Source organism: Loxodonta africana, chromosome 16, assembly GCF_030014295.1.
Source record: "Loxodonta africana isolate mLoxAfr1 chromosome 16, mLoxAfr1.hap2, whole genome shotgun sequence".
Taxonomy (NCBI): Eukaryota; Metazoa; Chordata; class Mammalia; order Proboscidea; family Elephantidae; genus Loxodonta; species Loxodonta africana.
In genome coordinates, this window is record NC_087357.1 from 82,013,564 (window position 1) to 82,031,386 (window position 17,823).

The window sequence follows — 17,823 nt, forward strand, 5'->3', positions numbered from 1 at the left end:
GTTGTGGGAATTTTCATTTTTAGGCATAATCTATACCAAAGGCTATAGTCTTTGACCTTCAGCAGTGAGTCCTTCAAGTTGTCTTCCATATGTGGCAAGGAAGGTTGTGTCATCTGCATATCACAGGTTGTTAATGAGTCTTTCTCTATTCCTGATCCTGTGTTGTTCTTCACATAGTCCAGTTTCTTGGATTATTTGTTCAGCATACAGATTGAATTAAGGCGAAAGGACACAACACTGCCATACACCTTTTTCAATTTCAGACCACACAGTATCCTCTTATTATGTTTGAACAACCAGCTCTTGATCCACATACAGGTTTCACATGAGCACAATTATCAAACCAAAAAACCAAACCCATTATCGTCGAGTCAATTCCAACTCATAGCAGCTCTATAGGACAGAGGAGAACTGCTCCATAGGGTTTCCAAGGAGAGGCTGGTGGATTCGAACTGCCGACATTTTGGTTAGCAGCTGAGTGCTTAGCCACTATGCCACAAGGGCTCCTGAGCACAATTAAGTGCTCTGTAATTCCCATTATTTATAATATTATCCATAATTTGTTATGATCCACACAATCAAATGCCTTAAAATAGCTGATAAAACACAAGTAAACATCTTTCTGGCATTCTTTGCTTTCAGCCAAGGCCATTTGACATCAGCTATGATATTCCTCATTCCACATCCTCTTCTGAGTCTGGCTCGAACTTCTGGCAGTTTCCTGTTGATGTATGACTACAACCCATTTTTAATTATCTTCAGCAGGACACTACTTTCCTTACTGCATAACAAGCCAGCTTCCCAGCAGGGTTTCTTCTCTTTGCCCTTTCGAACCACAGCAATGTGAAATAGCCTGGGACAACCTTACAGTCTTGAATACCATCTTCAAAGGAGAATAATGAAATATCTTGTCCCTTGATAGTTTGAGCCAGTGATGGTGTCACAAATGCTCACAGAAGCCAGTGCAGGAGGAGGCTGGGCATCAGAATGACAGAGGACTGAGACCAAGTGGAGAGCAAGTGCTCCTCGACAAGCACTTATAACACATGCTGTCTGGGCAGAACACAGAGAAGAAGCTTTGCGTCCTGTTTAGGACAAAATAATCTGCCTGGGCTATTCTATGATAGGCTGGCAGCTCTACTGAGACCCAGAAGCTGGTCCAAACAATTAACAAATTCTGTGTCTTGTCAAGAAACCTAGTGAACAAAAAGGCTATCAGCCAACAGCCTTGTGATAACAGCTTCCTCCTCCCATCTGCATAACACTTTACAGTTACTACAACCCTTTCAACATCATGGAGTTTACTATCAACTTTACCCAAAGAAATTGGTCTTTGTCCTTGGTTCCTGAGAGATAACTTCTAAAACCTTGGAATTTCCCCAGTAGTTGAAGTGTCTTTGTTATCTAAGAGGGTTCCAGACCTGACAGGTTATGCCAATGAGGTGACTCTTGGGTAGGGGCTGACCAGATCAGAGGGCACACTGTGATACCACCTCATAATGACTACTTCAATAAAAGCTCTGGACATGGAAGCTCCATGGGCTTCCTGGTTGGTGAACAACTTCAATGCACAAGAGAGGGTAGTGAGTCCCTTCTTGGGTATGGAAGCTCTGCATTGGGAACCCTCGCAGATCTAGTCTTAAGCATCTTTTCATTTGTATCCTTTTTGCTGTAATAAAACTGAAATTGTAAGTATAGTGCTTTCTGTGAGTTCTGTGAATTGTTTCAGCGAATTATTGAACCTGAGGGAGTAGTGGGATCCAGCTGGTCAGGATTTGGCTGGAAACCCCTGAGTTTATGGCTGGTATCCTGAGAAGGGAAAGGGAATCCCCTAATTTGTAGCCAGTAGATCGGACATGAGGGATCCTGGGGGGGAGGGGGCAGAGGAAGGGTCCTGCAGATTGTGGCTGGCATCCTGAAGGGATAGTTTGAAAACCCCAAATTTATAATCAGCAAGTCAGAAGTGAGGAGCCCTGGGAACTCCCCAGCTTATGACTGGTACCCGAGATCTTGGCCTGGCTTTGTGGAGGACTGTGCCTTTTACTTGCGAGGTCTGACCTTGTTCTGGGTGGATAGGGCCAGAGGAGGAAGGGCTGCTTGTGCAGCTGGTGTCAGAACAAAAGTGGCAGAGAAGTGAAAAGGGGAGGTTTGATTTCACTGATGGATTTATTGTAAGGAATTGGCTCATATGATTGTGGGGACTGATAAGTCTGAAATCCGTAGGGATAGGCTGGAAACTTAGGAAAGAGTTGATGTTGAAATCTTGAGTTCAGAAATCCGTTGGGCAGGCCAGCAGGCTGGAAACCCGGGTAGGAGTTGATACGGTGTTTAGGCAGAGTTTCTTCCCAGGGAAACCTCAGTTTTTGCTCTTACGGCCTTCGACTGATTGGATGAGGCTCACCCACATTACTAGGGTAACCTCTTTTATTTTTAATCTTTAAAAATTTTTATTGTGTTTTAAGTGAAAGTTTACAAACCAACTCAGTCTCTCATACAAAAATTTATATACACCTTGCTATATACTCCTAGTTGCTCTCCCTCTAATGAGACAGCACACTCCTCTCTACCCTGTATTCTCCATGTCCATTCAGCCAGCTTCTGTCCCCCTCTGCCCTTTCATCTGCCCTCCAGACAGGAGCTGCCCACATAGTCTCATGTGTCTACTTGAGCCAAGAAGCTCACTCCTCACCAGTATCATTTTCTATCCCATAGTCCAGTTCAATCCCTATCTGAACGGTTGGCTTTGTGAATGGTTCCTGTCTTGGGCCAACAGAAGGTCTGGTGACCATGACCTCCAGGGTTCCTGTAGTCTCAGTCAGACCATTAAGTCTTTTCCTTTTATGAGAATTTGAAGTCTGCATCCCACTGCTTTCCTGCTCCATCAAGAATTCTTAAACTCCTTTATTTAAAGATAATCGACTGCAGATGTTAATCCAGAAAAACCCACCCACTGCCGTCGAGTCGATTCTGACTCATAGCGACCCTATAGGACAGAGTAGAACTGCCCCATAGGGTTTTCAAGGAGTGCCTGGCGGATTCAAACCGTCGATCTCTTGGTTAACAGCCATAGCACTTAACCACTATACCACCAGGGTTTCCAGATGTTAACCACATCTACAAAATGCCTTCCCAGCAACATCTAGACTAGTGTTTGACCAAACAACTGGGCACCACAGCCTCGCCAAGTAGACACATAAAATTAACCATCACAGTGGGAAAGTAAGTTTCTAGCTTTTGCCTAGGTAAGCTGGAACTCATACTATGCGAAATTCATCAAACTTGGTGTTTCAAAAGAAACTGAGGGGCTGCAAAGTAGACCTCCTGACCCCCTGGGTCTATAGGCAGTTTAGCCATATGGACGTGGAAGCAGAGGAGGGCCAGAATGTGTGGCAAGTGGTGAGGCAGCCTGTTCTCCAGGTCTACAAGGGAGCCAGTGAGCTCACCCAAGCTGGAGTGGGGAGGGTGGGAGGAGGCCTGGTTTCAGGAGTGGAGGAGGATGGTACTGGTAGGATCACTGCAGCCTGCTGATGAGGAGCTTTCAGTGCCAGGTGGTGCAATTAGAGGTCTGAGCTCTAATCTGCAGGCGGAGGGAGGCAATGGTGGGATTTCAGGCACTGTAGCGAGTTGTGCAGGTGGTATTTGGGGATAAAATGCTAAGTCCCTCAAATATACCAGGAGGCTCTGTTTGTCAATGCTCTCCAAAGGCCATCTTAGGCATAATGAAGGCAAATAGGGTTTTTTGGAAGGCAGTCATTGTTGAACAAAGAAAAGGAAGGCCTGCTTGATGCAGCAGAGAGTAAAGACAGAAGATTCAAGAATAATTTTAGAACAGCTGTTTGAGCCCCAGTGGCTTGTCCGGGGAAAGCTGGGCTGCTGGGTGCCACTCCCCCATGTCATGGAGGGGACCTGACACATTTCTGCCCTCTAGCCACAGCCCTAAGGCTGGTGGGCCCACTGGGCTGACCCACTGGGCTTTTCTTAGGCCTTCAGGAATCCTAACTTCACCTCCTGCTATGTGACTGGCATCCTGAGCCTCTGTGTCTGTGTGTGTGAAGTGAATTTATAATCTTCACATCATAGGCTGCTGTGAGGATCAAATAAGATTACATGTAACATGGCTAGCAATTCCCCAGCACAGAGTGAAGGCTCAGTAAATAGGAGTTCCTTTCTCCTCTGTTTTACAGATCAAGGGCAAAGGCATATGAGGGGGTGGGGACAAGGGTAAACACATAATTGGGGTGGAGACCTAATTTATGAATAACTCATAAGTCACCTGCAATCATAGTTTCCTGCTGATGGTCAACCCTCTGTCAACACTCAGTGAGTTCTTGGCATGTCACCTGTCCTAATGATGCAGGCTGAAGTCCTGTCCCTCATATAAGGTTGCTGTGACTCTTCGCAGGTACACATTCCCGTGAAGAGTCCTGCTCGGTCACAATGGTAGGTAACTGTGATGTAGCTAGGATTCTTCTGTATATGAATTGTAATTCGGTGTGTAGAGTATAATGAAAGTCTGGGAGCTGGGAAAACCTTAATGAATTTAGCACAATTTCTGACCTCTAAGATCTAAGCTTTGTTCCCTTCCGGTAGTTCTCGGATTCAGACTGGCTTCATCCAGTTGCCGCTGAGTTGACTCTGACTCATGGCTACCCCATGTACACTAGGGTAGAACTCTGCTCCAAAGGGCTTTCTTTCTTCCTTTCCTTTTTTTTTTAAATAATATTTTATTGTGTTTTAGGTGAAAATTTACACAGCAACTTAGGTTTCCATTTAACAATTTTTATACAAATTGTTCCGTGACATTGGTTACGGTTTTCACGATGTGTCAGCATTCTCATCATTTCCATTCTGTTCATTCTATTTCCATTAATACAGCTTTCCTTCCCCTCCTTGCCTTCTTATCTTTGCTTTTTGGGTAAATGTTGACCATGGTCTCTTAGAGTTGGTTGTTTAAGGGAGCACATTACTCACAGATAATATTGTTTATTTTATAAGCCAATCAATTATTTGGCTGAAAGGTGACTATAGGGTTTTCTATGATGGATTTTTCAGAAGCAGATCGCCCTGCCTTCCTTTCCAGGCATCTCTGGGTAGACTTGAACCTCCAACCTTTTGATTAGCAGCAGAGCACATTAACCATTTACACTACCCAGGGACTCCAATAAACGGAGAAAAGATTGAAGTTGTCAAGGATTTCATTTTACTTGGATCCACAATCAACAGCTATGGAAGCAGCAGTCAAGAAATCAAAAGACACATTGCATTGGGTAAATCTGCTGCAAAGGACCTCTTTAAAGTGTTGAAGAGCAAAGATGTCGCCCTGAAGACTAAGGTGAGCCTGACCCAAGCCGTGGTATTTTCAATCGCATCATATGTATGTGAAAGCTGGACAATGAATAAGGAAGACCGAAGAAGAATTGATGCCTTTGAATTGTGGTGTTGGCGAAGAATATTGAATATACCGTGGACTGCCAGAAGAACGAACAAATCTGTCTTGGAAGAAGTACAACCAGAATGCTCCTTAGAAGCAAGGATGGCGAGACTTCATCTTACATACTTCAGACATGTTGTCAGGAGGGATCAGTCCCTGGAGAAGGACGTCATGCTTGGCAGAGTACAGGGTCAGCAGAAAAGAGGAAGACCCTCAAAGAGGTGGATTGACACAGTGGCTGCAACAATGAGCTCAAGCATAACAATGATTGTAACGATGGCTCAGGACCGGGTAGTGTTTCATTCTGTTGTGCATAGGGTCGCTTTGATTCGGAACCAATTCGATGGCACCTAACAACAACAACAACAAGGGACTCCAATCAGGTATCTGATGTGTCTCTAATTCTGGGGCCCTAAGTGAATGATTAGGAAACCCTAGTGGCATAGAGCTTAAGTGTTATGGCTGCTAACCAAAAGGCTGGCAGTTCGAATCCACCAGATGCTCTTGGAAACTCTGTGGGGCAGTTCTACTCTGTCCTATAGGGTTGCTATGAGTTGGAATCAGTTTTGGTTTTGGAAGTGAATGATTTGTGAAAGTAAACATAATCTCAGAGCTATAATCACGGCATCATTTTACAGATGAGGAAAATGAGCTTAGTGGGAGGAAGAACCTGCTGCAGGGGTCTCACTGCAAGCTGGTGGAGGTGCTGAGACCTGAACCCAGGTGTCCCTGTCTCTTAGCCCTTAGGCTAATGGCTGCCAAATTTAGCTGCAGAGTGGAATCATCTGGAGATCTTGAAAACATACTAACACCTGGCTCCCACCCAGACACTCTGATCTAATGAGTAATGAGTCTGTGGTAAGACCTGGGCATGAGAGTGTCTGTGTGTGTCTGTATGTATCTGTGTGAGAGAGAGAGAGAGAGTGTGTGTGTGTGTGTGTGTGTGTAAAGCTGCCCAGGTGATTTTAATGTTCAATAATGTTTGGGCGCCATTACCCAGGGCGCTTTTCACTGTATCACGTTGTGTTAAGAAAAATTTTTGCACCAAAATCTATAAAAAACAGGCTAGGCCTCCTGTCTTCTCTTTAATTGAAACTTGATCTTTCTGAAAATATTCTTTGCTGAACCTAATGCCCAGGAATAAACTGGGCTGCTCTCAAAGGGTGCAAAGGAGAAGAGAAGAGCAAGGCCTGGCCACTGGAATGGGAGAAGCAAGGGAGTTTGGAGAAGGGCCTGGGTAATGGAGAAGTGACTTGGCCCCCGTCTGGGGCAGAAGCTGTCCTGGGACATTGCAGAGAACAGTAGAGCAAGCTTGGAGGTGGCACCCTGCCCCCTTTTGCTCAGGGCCTCCTCATCCAATCCGTCCTCCACAGGGCAGCTGAGTGAACTTTGGAAACTGCAGGTCTGACAATGTGCACCCCCTCCCCCAACCCCCTAGCTAAAGAGTATTGAGGATGCCCAGCTCTTGGTCATGCGAGACAAGACAAGGCCTTTTAGGAGTTGTGGTCCAGAAAGGAGCAGCACCTTACCGAAAGGGACATGATTTCTAGTGGCACTGCCAGCTTGCTCCACCCCAAAGCCAGCTCCATGCCATACAACCTAGAACACCCTTATAAACCCTGCTTCAGCGCTGCGCTGTTCCCATGCCAACTGCACATGTCGGAGGCTCATGTGTATTGAATGCAGGGAAGGAAGAAAAGAGGGAGGGAGGGACTTTAGAGCTTGTCTACTTAAGCTTGGTCCTCAGACCAGCAGCAGCAGCCTCACCTGGGAGCTTGTTAGAAATGCAGAATCCTAAATCCCGGATCAGTCCCTGAAGGAGGACATCATGCTTGGTAAAACAAAGGGTCAGCGAAAAAGAGGAAGACCTTCAACCAGATAGATTGACACGGTAGCTGCAACAATGGACTCAAGCATACAACAATTGCGAGGATGGCACAGGACTGGGCAGTGTTTTATTCTGTTGTGCACAGGGTCCTGTAAGTTAGAACTGACTCCACAGCACCAACAGCAACAGCAACAAATCCCGGATATCTCCTGAGTCAGAATCTGCATTTTAACAAGACCTCCCAGTGGTTTTGGAAATGTTTCCTGTGGTTCTCACCCAGGGTGTGTGGGGGGGGGGGCGGTGTGGGTGTGGTTGTGTGTGAGTGAGAACACAAAGTCTCCTGCCCCATCTTTCTCCAACCACTCTGCTTCTTATTAGCTCCCTGGATGATTGCAGTGCTCACGAAAGTGGGAGAACCCCTTTTTCACAGGCGAGGAAACTGAGGCCCAGAAAGAGAAAGGAGTTCTATTTATGAGATATTGTCAAGTAGGCAATCTCAGTTTGTATAAAGGCATCTTAAAAATACATAACCTGCTCTCCCTCATCACCATTTCTGGACTCCATCTCCTGCCTTCCAGGCTCACAGCTCTGCTCCAGAGCAGCTCGGACACTGGGGAACATATGGGAGATCTGTGCAGCTCCCTCACCCCAGGGCCCAACCCTGCTGCGTCCCTATTACTCAATGGAACAAGGAACCCCCTGCCCAAGAGTCTCATGATCACCACCAGCCCCAGGAACCCTCTTTCTGTATGAAGGGAGCTGACGTTTTGTCAATGAGGCGGGTTTTTTTTTGGCGGGGGGGGGACAGGAATTCAGGTTTCCGCAGTAATTTTGAGCTGCAGATTATACGAAGGAAGAATAAAACAGAGAGAGAGCAGGTGCAGCCACAAGGCTTGGTGTGAGCTAAACGTATTGAGGTTTTTTTTTTTTTTTAAGAATTGATTTATTCTTTCTGATTATAAAACTAATGCATTCCATTGTAGACAATTTAGAAAATAAAAGGAAAACCCCATAGAAGAAAGTTGTCATAATCCCACCACCCAAAATGACTGTTGTTTAAATTTGGCGTATAACCTTCAATCTGTGTCTGAGCACCTCTGTCCTGTATCTTTTTACGTCATAGGAATCACACAGCACAAACTGTTTTGTAACCTGCTTATACATCTTGGAAGAAGGCCCTGGCAATCACAGCCAGTGAAAACCCTACGGAGCAGTGTTCTACTCTGAAACACACGGGGTCACCATGAGTTGGAATCGACTCGATGGAAACTAGTTTGGGATTTTTTGGGTTATTTCACTTAGTGATACGTGGTGACCATTGCTCATGTCATTTCCTATTCTCCTACCCTGTCATTCTAACAGTTTTTCTCTGAGTCACAACGCTCTCATCCGTTCCTGTTGTTGGACTTGTAGGCTGTTTGCATTCTCCCACTGCAGTAAGCATCATTGTGGAGAAGCTACCACTGTCTGCATGGCAACCTTCTTAGGGTAAAGTCTTAGACGTGAAAAGGTGAAGTCGAATGTTGTAAACATTTTTAAGGATTTCATTGTTGTTAGCTGCTGTTGAGCTGGCCTGGACTGATGGTGACCCCGTGTACAACATGAGCTGGCCTGGACTAATGGTGACCCCGTGTACAACATGAGCTGGCCTGGACTAATGGTGACCCCGTGTACAACATGAGCTGGCCTGGACTAATGGTGACCCCGTGTACAACAGAAAAGAATGTTGCAGCCACTGTGTATTTGAGGGCCTTCCAACCTAGGGATCTCATATTCCAGCACTGTATCAGATAATATTCTGTTGTGAGCCATAGGGTTTTCACTGAATACCTTTTGGAAGTAGATCCCAGGCCTTTCTTCCTAGTCTGTCTTAGTCTGAAAGCTTTGCTGAAACCTGTCCACCAGGGTGACCTGCTGGTATTTTGATATAGCTTCCAGTGTCATATCAATACACAATAGACAGGATTTTTCTACATACTATCAAATTGCTCTCCATAAAAATTGTTCCAACATATACGATCCTTGTGCGTATTACTTCCCATATATGTTTCTGTTTCTCTCTTGGTATTCTAAGTTAAATAATTATTTTTGCCATCCCATTATTATTCTATTTTATCTAGATATCTTATTTCTTCAATTGTCAATAAGTTGATTTTTTCAATAGTTTCTTCGTGATTTCTATTTGCACCTGTGGAATGCCACTTTACTTCTTTTGTCATTTTTCTACTAGGATATTTTTCCTTTTCCATTGATAGATAGAAACTCTTTATATATTGTTCTTCAAATTTGGCAATTGCTTTTTAATTTTGTTTATGGTTTTATAAATTTTATGTTCATTTATAAATTATATGCTCAGATTATATACGCAAATCTATTTCTCTTCTTTTACTTTTATGCTTACCCGTACCGTTGCCAAGTCGATTCCGACTCATACCGACACTTTTACGCTTAGATAAGATAAATATTTCCCTTTATTTTCCTCGATTATTTTATAATATCATTGTAAAAATTTAACCCTTGATTTCTTTTTATTGGGGGAGTAAAGTTGGAAACTATTTCTTCCCTCAAATAGTCTACCACTCATTCTGATACCATTTACTGAATAATCACTCTCCACAGATTTCAAACCAAGATTGTCTTGTAATTAACCCTTATAAATATACTTCCTGGATTTTCTAATTTGTTCCATGTATTTGTCCTTCTATTTCTATATCAGTAACACACTATTCCAAGTAGCGTCACATAATAATTAATTTTAGACATCTTACAGAACCGGTATCCTCACCCACATCTTCCTTTTTAAAAGGTTTCTGAAAATTCCCACATTAAGGTTTGTTTGCTTCCTTAGCTTGTGTATCTCAGAAAGACCACAAGAGCAACTTGATCCTTTTCCTTGTCCTACAGATTCAGTTTCAGCCTAGATTAACTGGCTTATTCATGCAGCCATCAAAGATTGTTTGTCATGTGAAAAATAAAGTTCTAAGCATCATGGTCTGTACCTACAACCTGGCCCCAACCTGTCTTTCCAGCCACATCTCTGATGTTTCTTGACCTCCATATCCTTGCTAGTATTATATTCTTTCCATCAACTCTCCTCTACTCCCCCATCCTTGTCCTTCACACTCTGCATATTCTGCAAAGGAGCTAAAAATTACCTTTCCATAAGGGGTTCCAGAACCTTCTGTGGAATAAAATAGGAGATTGTCATTAGCGCTTTATGACTTTTGGCTCACATCTAGCTATTCCTACAGTTTATCTTTGCAACTTGTATACGCAGGTCTTGTTCCCCTTGCTACATTACCTGAGGGTAGAAGCTCTACTTTACAACTACCTTCCAGAGCCCAGCAGGCCCTCAGTGTATACGGTCTGCATTCATTCTTTCTCCATCCCCACCTTTCTTTACATTGCAGAATGCTCTTGTGGGCAGCCTCGTCATGGTCTTTGCCACCTTTGTGACTTTGTGCAATGCCCAGTGCTATGTCATACTCGCTGAGAAAATTCCAGGCGAATCAGCCACTGGTAAGTCCTGGGTTTTCAATATTTATGATGTTACGGCAGCCTGGTAGTTGTGACCCTGTTGGTAGATGAAATTTTGAATCCACATGAGGGGGAGGGTTTGGGCAAATATAGAATGGAGTAACATGAGGGACTTCAATTTACCATTTATACAGGGACAAATTACCCAATAAGCAAGGTATGCACGAGCTTACTTGCTTACTTACTAATCTGTTCTGCACAATTTCACATTCTGTAGTGCATGATTTCACGTGGGAAACCATGTGAGCATGGTAAGTAAGTAATTAGTAAGTAAGTAAGCCTGTGTGTACCTTGCATACTGAAAGCCCCTGCATACCTTGCTTACTGGTTAATCTGCCCTTGAGTTTATATAAAACAGTGGTTCTCAAATTATCTGTATGAAGATTACCTGGAGAGTTTTGGAACCTGAGCAGTGTTCAGGTCCCACCCAAGGCCGGGTAAAGAAGGCTCTCTGGGCTAGGATCTGTGAGTTTGAAAGCTCCCCAGTTAACCCTCATGTGCAGCCAGGGTTTTAAGCCACTGATTACTCCGAAGCAGCTCTTCTCAGACTTTAATCTGCAGACACATCATCTGGGACTCTTGCTGAATTGCAGGTTTTGATTCCGTGAGTGTGAGGGTGGGGTGTGAGAGTCTATGTGTCTAACATGGTTCCCAAGGAGCCCTGGTAGCACGGGGGTTAAGCATTGGACTGTTAGCTGAAAGGTCAGCGGTTCAAACCCACCAGCTGCTACGTGGGAGAGAGCTGTGACAATCTGTTTCCTTAAAGACTATAGCCTAGGAAACGCTACGGGGCAGTTCTACTCTGTCCTGTAGGGTCGTTAGGAGTCAGAATCGACTTGATGGCACACAACAACAACAGCAGCAGCAACGTGGCCTCAAGTAATGCTGACGCTGCTGCTATTTCAACCGTACTTTGACCATCAAGGGTCTGAAGCAGCTGTCTCACTTTTGGCGGAATATTTGACTCACTTGGGGAGCTTTTTAAAAATATGGAAACTGAGGCCCAGAAAGAGAGAAGAGCCAGTGACAGGCTATTTGTGAGATAGTGTAAAGTGGACAATCTCAGTCTGTATTAGGTCATCTTAAAAACAAACCATCTACTCTCCCTCATCACCATTTCTGGACTTCATCTCCCCAGTGAGATTCTGATTTCATTGCTCTGGGGCAGGGCCCAGGTAAAGATTTTTTGTTTTTTGTGTATCGAAGGTGTTTCACACATGTAGCCAGGGTTGAGAAGCATTTTTCCAACACAATGAAAAGCAGAGAAACGAAGCATTTATTCAGAGATAAACCAACAGGAAAAAAAAAAAATGGCCTCAAATTCCCCTTAGGCTTATAATAGTGACCTGATGACTGAGGAAGGCCTTATTTTTTTCTTGAAATGTCTGTTCTGAAATAAAATTCTGAAGGACTTAGGCTTGCTATAAGAAAATATGATCAACTGTGTAAACTGGACAGTCCTGGAATATGGGTGAACACAGAAGCACTTTTCTTAAACAGCCTTTAAAAATCCAAGAGATTCTCCCTCAGTGGGAGGGGTGCAGGTGGCAGGGGATGGCCTCAATGTCCTGACAAACCTTGTTGCTGTTGCGTGATTTGGGGACTCTACTGAAGATGCCATATGCATTGTTTTAGAATGCAAGGATATCAATGGAGTTACTCACCAGCTAAACTCAGAGTGGAAGACTGAGAACTGTGAGGCATGTTCTTGCGGAGAAGATGGAATTCAGTGTTGCAACACGTGAGTCCCAAGAGGAGAACACGGCACTTGTGGGGCTGCTCTCTGGGAAACAGCTATTCCCTCCTTCATAATCCCATCCCTCAGGGGATTTAGTTTTCAGTCCTAATTCTTTCAAGTTGCTTTTGAAACTTATTAAATACCTTTACTATTAAATACATATATTCAGATGGGTTGCTGAAGACAGGAAAGGACATCTTAGTTATCTAGTGTAGCCATAACAATAAATAAATAAATAAAATACCACAAATGGGTGGGTTTAAAGAACAGAAGTTTTTTGCCTCAGTTTTGGAGGCTAGAAGTCCAATCAGGGCATTGGCTTTGGGGGAGGGCCCTTGGTCGGCAGCCCCAGGAGCTGCTTGATGTTCCATGGTGCTCCTTGGTGTCTGTCCTGTACCTGTGCCTGTCTCTTCGTCTGTTCTGCTCTTTTTACAAGACATCACTTAGAAGTTATTAGATTTTGGGTCCACCTTACTCTGGTAGGTGCCCTGGTGGCACAGTGGTTAAGGTGCTTGGCTGCTAACCAAAAGTCCGTAATTCGAACCCACCAGCTGCTCTGTGGAGGAAGGATGTGGTAGTCGGTTTCCCTAAGGATTTACAGCCTTGGAAACCCTATGGGGCAGTTCTACTCTGTCCTATAGGGCTGCTGTGAGTTGGAGCCAACTCCAAGGGCAATGGGCTACTCTGACATGACCTCATTAGCATAATGAAAGAAAACCCCTATTTCCGAACAGGATCATGTTTACAGGTACGGGGGTTACGACTTCAACATGTGTTTTGGGAGGGGACAATTCAATCACTAACATCATCCAATGGTCTAAAGCTCTCCCAGAAGTTTGCCAGGCCTTTGTTTCAGCCTTGGTATGTGGCAACTTGCAGGAACAGGAGTGGCCCTGAGGAAAGGCAGAGGGAATGGATGTGAAGCTTAAGAAATTATCTGTAGTTTGACTTGTACTGTAAACCCTATGTCGCTTCACTGCACAACGAAACGTTCACCAATTTGATAATTTCTGTATGTACAATTCAATGACATGGATTACATTCTCCATCATCAACTGTTACCCAAAGTATTCCACCACCATTAACATAAACTCAACGTCCCCTGCGGAAAAACTCCCCCTACCCCTCCCACCCTGGTGAGCACTAATAATTGGTTTTTATATATTTGCATATAGACATGACACAGATAATATTTCTCTGCTATTAAATGTCAGTGCGTCTCCATGATGACTGGCCGGTGACGCGTGGGCTTGGGTAATGACAGGGTACAGTGAGGCCAATGGTAACATTACAGTCTGGGACCCATGGACCCCAGAAAATTAAGTGCTTGTCTTGCCCACGAGAAAAGAATTGCTTGGGGAGACTTGGCTGACTTTTAAAAGGAAAGCCTTTATTAGAAAATGAAAGCACCGTCCAGGGGCAGCAGCCAAGTGTATAGTACTCTAGCAGGCTACTCTCGCACACAAGTCTCTGTCTCGAGCTTTTATTGCTCGCCACGATACTGAAGTGAGGTACTAGCGAATCAGCAGCTAAGAGTTCAGATAATTCCTTTATTGGTATAAGCAGTCCGACGTGGCTCTTTAGTTTCTTATCTGCGCGTGCACCTTGTCCCTCCTGTGGTGCGGGTTCAATTCCTGTCTCAGGTACTTGCATCAGGCAGAAGTCATCCGCCGGTCACCTTGGTCACCTTGCAGATGTCTGTACAGGGACCAGGTCAGGCCAATCCTTCTGAAAAACATCTCACGAGGAGTACCCTGTTTGTTCTTTCATTCTTTATTACACATTCTAGAATGGGTGTTTCATGCCATTAGCCAAGCATATAGTATTTTAAGTTGCAAGTTGCAGGTGTTGCAGGGCTATTTGCCTAGGGGTTCAGTCCCTGTTTCTTCCCTATCTCCCTAATAGCCTGGCTCAGCTTGTGGCCATGGGGGAAGACCAAGCTAGACTTGTCATGTTTTTTGATTTTCCAAGAGCAGCTAGAAAAAAAAAAATTTTTTTATGTGAAATTCCCAATTTTAAATGTGGGACAGGAAAAACAAAGATGAGAATAAAGCTCATCATTGAAGCCAAATTAACCACTTCGTGGGCTTGTCTATGCCTCTGGGCTATCAGCTTGTCTCCTGCGTCCTAACTCCTTGAGGAGCTCTGTGGAGTGGGGTCAGGGAGGGTTTGCACTGTGGGCTCCCCCCACCCCGCCCCTTCCTGTGGATGCTGAGGCTTGTCTGCTGATGCTTCTTCTCTCAGCTGGACTCAGGCTCGGCACCAGCAGCTCCAGGCAAGTCTTTTTCCAGTCATCATTTTGATTTCCCTTTTTTGGATGAGGGTTTAGATGTTCCCTTCAGTTAAAATAAAAGTCAAGGCCACTTTTTTTTTTTTTTTGATAATTTTTATTGTGCTTTAAGTGAAAGTTTACAAATTAAGTCAGTCTCTCACACAAAAATTTATATACACCTTGCTACATACTCCTAATTACTCTCCCCTTAATGAGACAGCCCGCTCCCTCCCTCCACTCTCTCTCAAGGCCACTTTTTGGATTAAAAAAACACATTGTGATAAAGGTCCTTGGGGATGGCAGTTTCTGTGTAAACTTTGGGTAAAAACCAAACCTGTTGCTGTGGCATTGATTCCGACTCATGGCAACCCCAGGTGCTGCAGAGTAGAACTGCTCCCTAGGGTTTTCTTGGCCGCAGTCTTTACAGAAGCAGATTGCCAGGCCTCTTCTTCCATGCTACTGCTGAATGGGTTCAAACTGACAACCTTTAGGTTAGCAGCTGATAGAAAACTGCTTGGGCTACCCAGGGACCTTAAACTTTGGATAGAGGCATTTTAAATCTGGGTTTCAAGGGGGCAATAAAGTCCTAAAATTGCCTGTACAATTGGATGTGTGGGAGGTGGTCCCTCATTTTCAACAGCCTCTCCCTGGGCTTCATGGCCCTGAACTGGAACGGCTGTACCTGTTGGCTGCACCAGCTTGTCTTCTAAGAGGCCTCCACTGGGGCCACAGTTCCCATCACACATTACAGCCCCATCACTGCTGCTGTTCCTGAGCAAGGAGTATGGGGATAGGTTGCCCAACCCCAGAACACATCGACCTGCCTCTGGGCCTGTTAGAACTTATTGATGTCCTCTGTGCATCCAGGATGGAACTTGAGAATGCTGTGAGGGATGGTCTATGTGACTGTTTGGTACAGACAGTTCCAGGTTCCTGCAGGAGGCACTGTGTGGCTGCCAGCCAACTACTGCCCTCAAGTTGATGCTGGTCAGAATAGGGCTCCCCAGGCCTGGTGAAGGGGACCCTAGCTATCTGGAGTGTGGGCTGCTTCCTGCACAGAGCTGGCCCTGGGGAGGCTGGGCATTTTTTCCCTTCTAATAGGTCTTGCTCTTGTCTCAACAACAGTGCTCGTATACCTGTGGGCTATAATACCATCAAGTGCAAGAGAATCCTCAACAAGGAGACCTGCAGCTATACTGTGGTGGAGCGGGAAAACCCAGAAAAGAGCTGTTTCGTCAATATGTGGATAATGTAACATGCATCTGGGGGGCCCAGGACTCCCACTTTGAGAGAGCAGAGGCCCTCTCAGGCTGGTCATCATTCTCTTGTGGCATCCAAAAGACTAGGATTGTGCAGCCCTATCTATCAATAAAAAAGATTTTTTGAGCAAACACTTGCCTATGTGTATACTTTTGATTCATAAATTATATATAAAATAATATATTGTACATTATAAAGCATGCAAACATTTAAAGGAGGAAAAAAAATGAACTAAAGTTACAATATTTTTTCTGTACCCCAATTCAAGAAATAAATGTGTCTTTTTTAAAGCACATCTCTTCTTTTCTTTGAAGTGTTCATGCTTATCCTACCTTCTTCTTCAGAGTGTGTCCTCCAAGTTGTGTCCCCACGTAGCTCTGTGTCTGCCTGAGGTTAGAGCCGGAAAGCCTGGAAGAAGTACTGCCCAAACCATAGGCAACCCAATGGGGGGATTAACAAGCCAAGGGTTCTGCCTTGTTGGTGGGGAACTGTTGGGTATGCGGCTCCAGTATCCAGCATCTGTTGCTACATATCCTAGAACTTAATGACTTAAACAGTGACAAGATTAATTATCTTTTGCTCTTTCTGCTTTAGAGAACATTTGTTCACCTTGAGTCAATCAGGTGACTGTATGCCACCTGGACCAGGCAGTGCTATCGACCTGGGGATACAGGGAAGCAAGGAGACTAGGTCCCTGCTCTCCTGGGGCTTATAATCTTGCGTATGTGTATATTATCTGTATGTATGTGACAGATAATAAACAACCAAATGGTCATCTGGTAAACAATCAGTGGGCGACTGGTAAACAGCTTCATTTCCCCCATGCCCCCAGCCCTACTTGTTCAGCCATGCTCTGCGGACAGCTCTCCATGTACACCCGCCGTGCAGAACTGCGTGGCTGGTAACTGTGCAAACCGGTGCATCCTTTGGCGTCAGAACGATGTGTTTGGAGTCTGGGCTCAGATATTTAATTCTGCATCTGTAAGTTCAGGCTAAACAATATCTGCCTTGTGAGATCACTAACTTTTTCAGTTAACCTCAGATAGTAAACAAGTGCTTTGGTCACTTTTAATTACAAAAATGTCTCATTCAAGAGTCTACACGTGAACTGGGGGTGTAGAGGAAAAGGGGAGTTAAGGGCCGGCAGAGTTTACCTCAGTGGCACTGACGCAGACTTGGATGTGAATTAGAGAAAATACATTTTCTCTAGAGTTTTAAAGTAGAGAGAATATATTTTCTAGTTTGTTTTAGTATAGCTGTATAAGCTGTGATTAACGTCTAGTTTTTGTAAAATGATGTAGGTTCTGTTCAAGATATGGCTGAGCAGCTTGTTCCACTCTTAAACATAAACACCCTAATACCTTACAACATGCTTTCTCCTATTCAAAATGGGTGATTGAGAGCTTGACCTGACTAACGCCATAATGATGCTCTAAGTAATCTCTAAACATTTTTTTTATTGCACCAGCTACACCGCTCTCTTCCAAAGGGGTGTGGGGCTTTCTCAGCTCCTGTGGCCTTGGTCTGTCTTCTCTTTTTTGTTCTGTTGAAAAATGGCCTTCAGCCTGCAAAACGACAGAAAAGCTCCTGACATTTTTAATCTGCAACTTTCTTTCTTGCTCCCTATCTCAGCCAGAGCGGACTTGGCAGAACAGTTCCACCAGCCGAGAGATTCTTATATGAGTTTTTTTCAGCCTGTTACAAACGTACTGATTAGAGTCCAGATGTCTGACATACATATCTTTAGTTTAAGAGAG

The 17,823-nt window shown here is 44.4% G+C and overlaps 1 protein-coding gene across 1 annotated transcript; it reads left to right on the forward strand.

Annotated features, from left to right (window-relative positions):
- The first annotated feature begins 10,679 nt into the window (after positions 1 to 10,679).
- On the forward strand, positions 10,680 to 16,249 carry MSMB (microseminoprotein beta). Its single transcript, XM_064269847.1, has 3 exons — positions 10,680 to 10,778; positions 12,432 to 12,537; positions 15,932 to 16,249. The coding sequence occupies exons 1-3, from the start codon at positions 10,694 to 10,696 to the stop codon at positions 16,059 to 16,061; spliced, it is 321 nt and encodes a 106-aa protein (XP_064125917.1). The 5' UTR covers positions 10,680 to 10,693; the 3' UTR covers positions 16,062 to 16,249.
- Positions 16,250 to 17,823: the final 1,574 nt, after the last annotated feature.

Bases quoted from the DNA above. Each gene is read 5' to 3' on its own strand.
- MSMB (XM_064269847.1), top strand. From the start codon at position 10,694: ATGGTCTTTGCCACCTTTGTGACTTTGTGCAATGCCCAGTGCTATGTC. The intron at 10,779-12,431 runs GTAAGTCCTGGG...GCATTGTTTTAG, and splicing joins TCCAGGCGAATCAGCCACTG to AATGCAAGGATATCAATGGA. The intron at 12,538-15,931 runs GTGAGTCCCAAG...TCTCAACAACAG, and splicing joins GGAATTCAGTGTTGCAACAC to TGCTCGTATACCTGTGGGCT.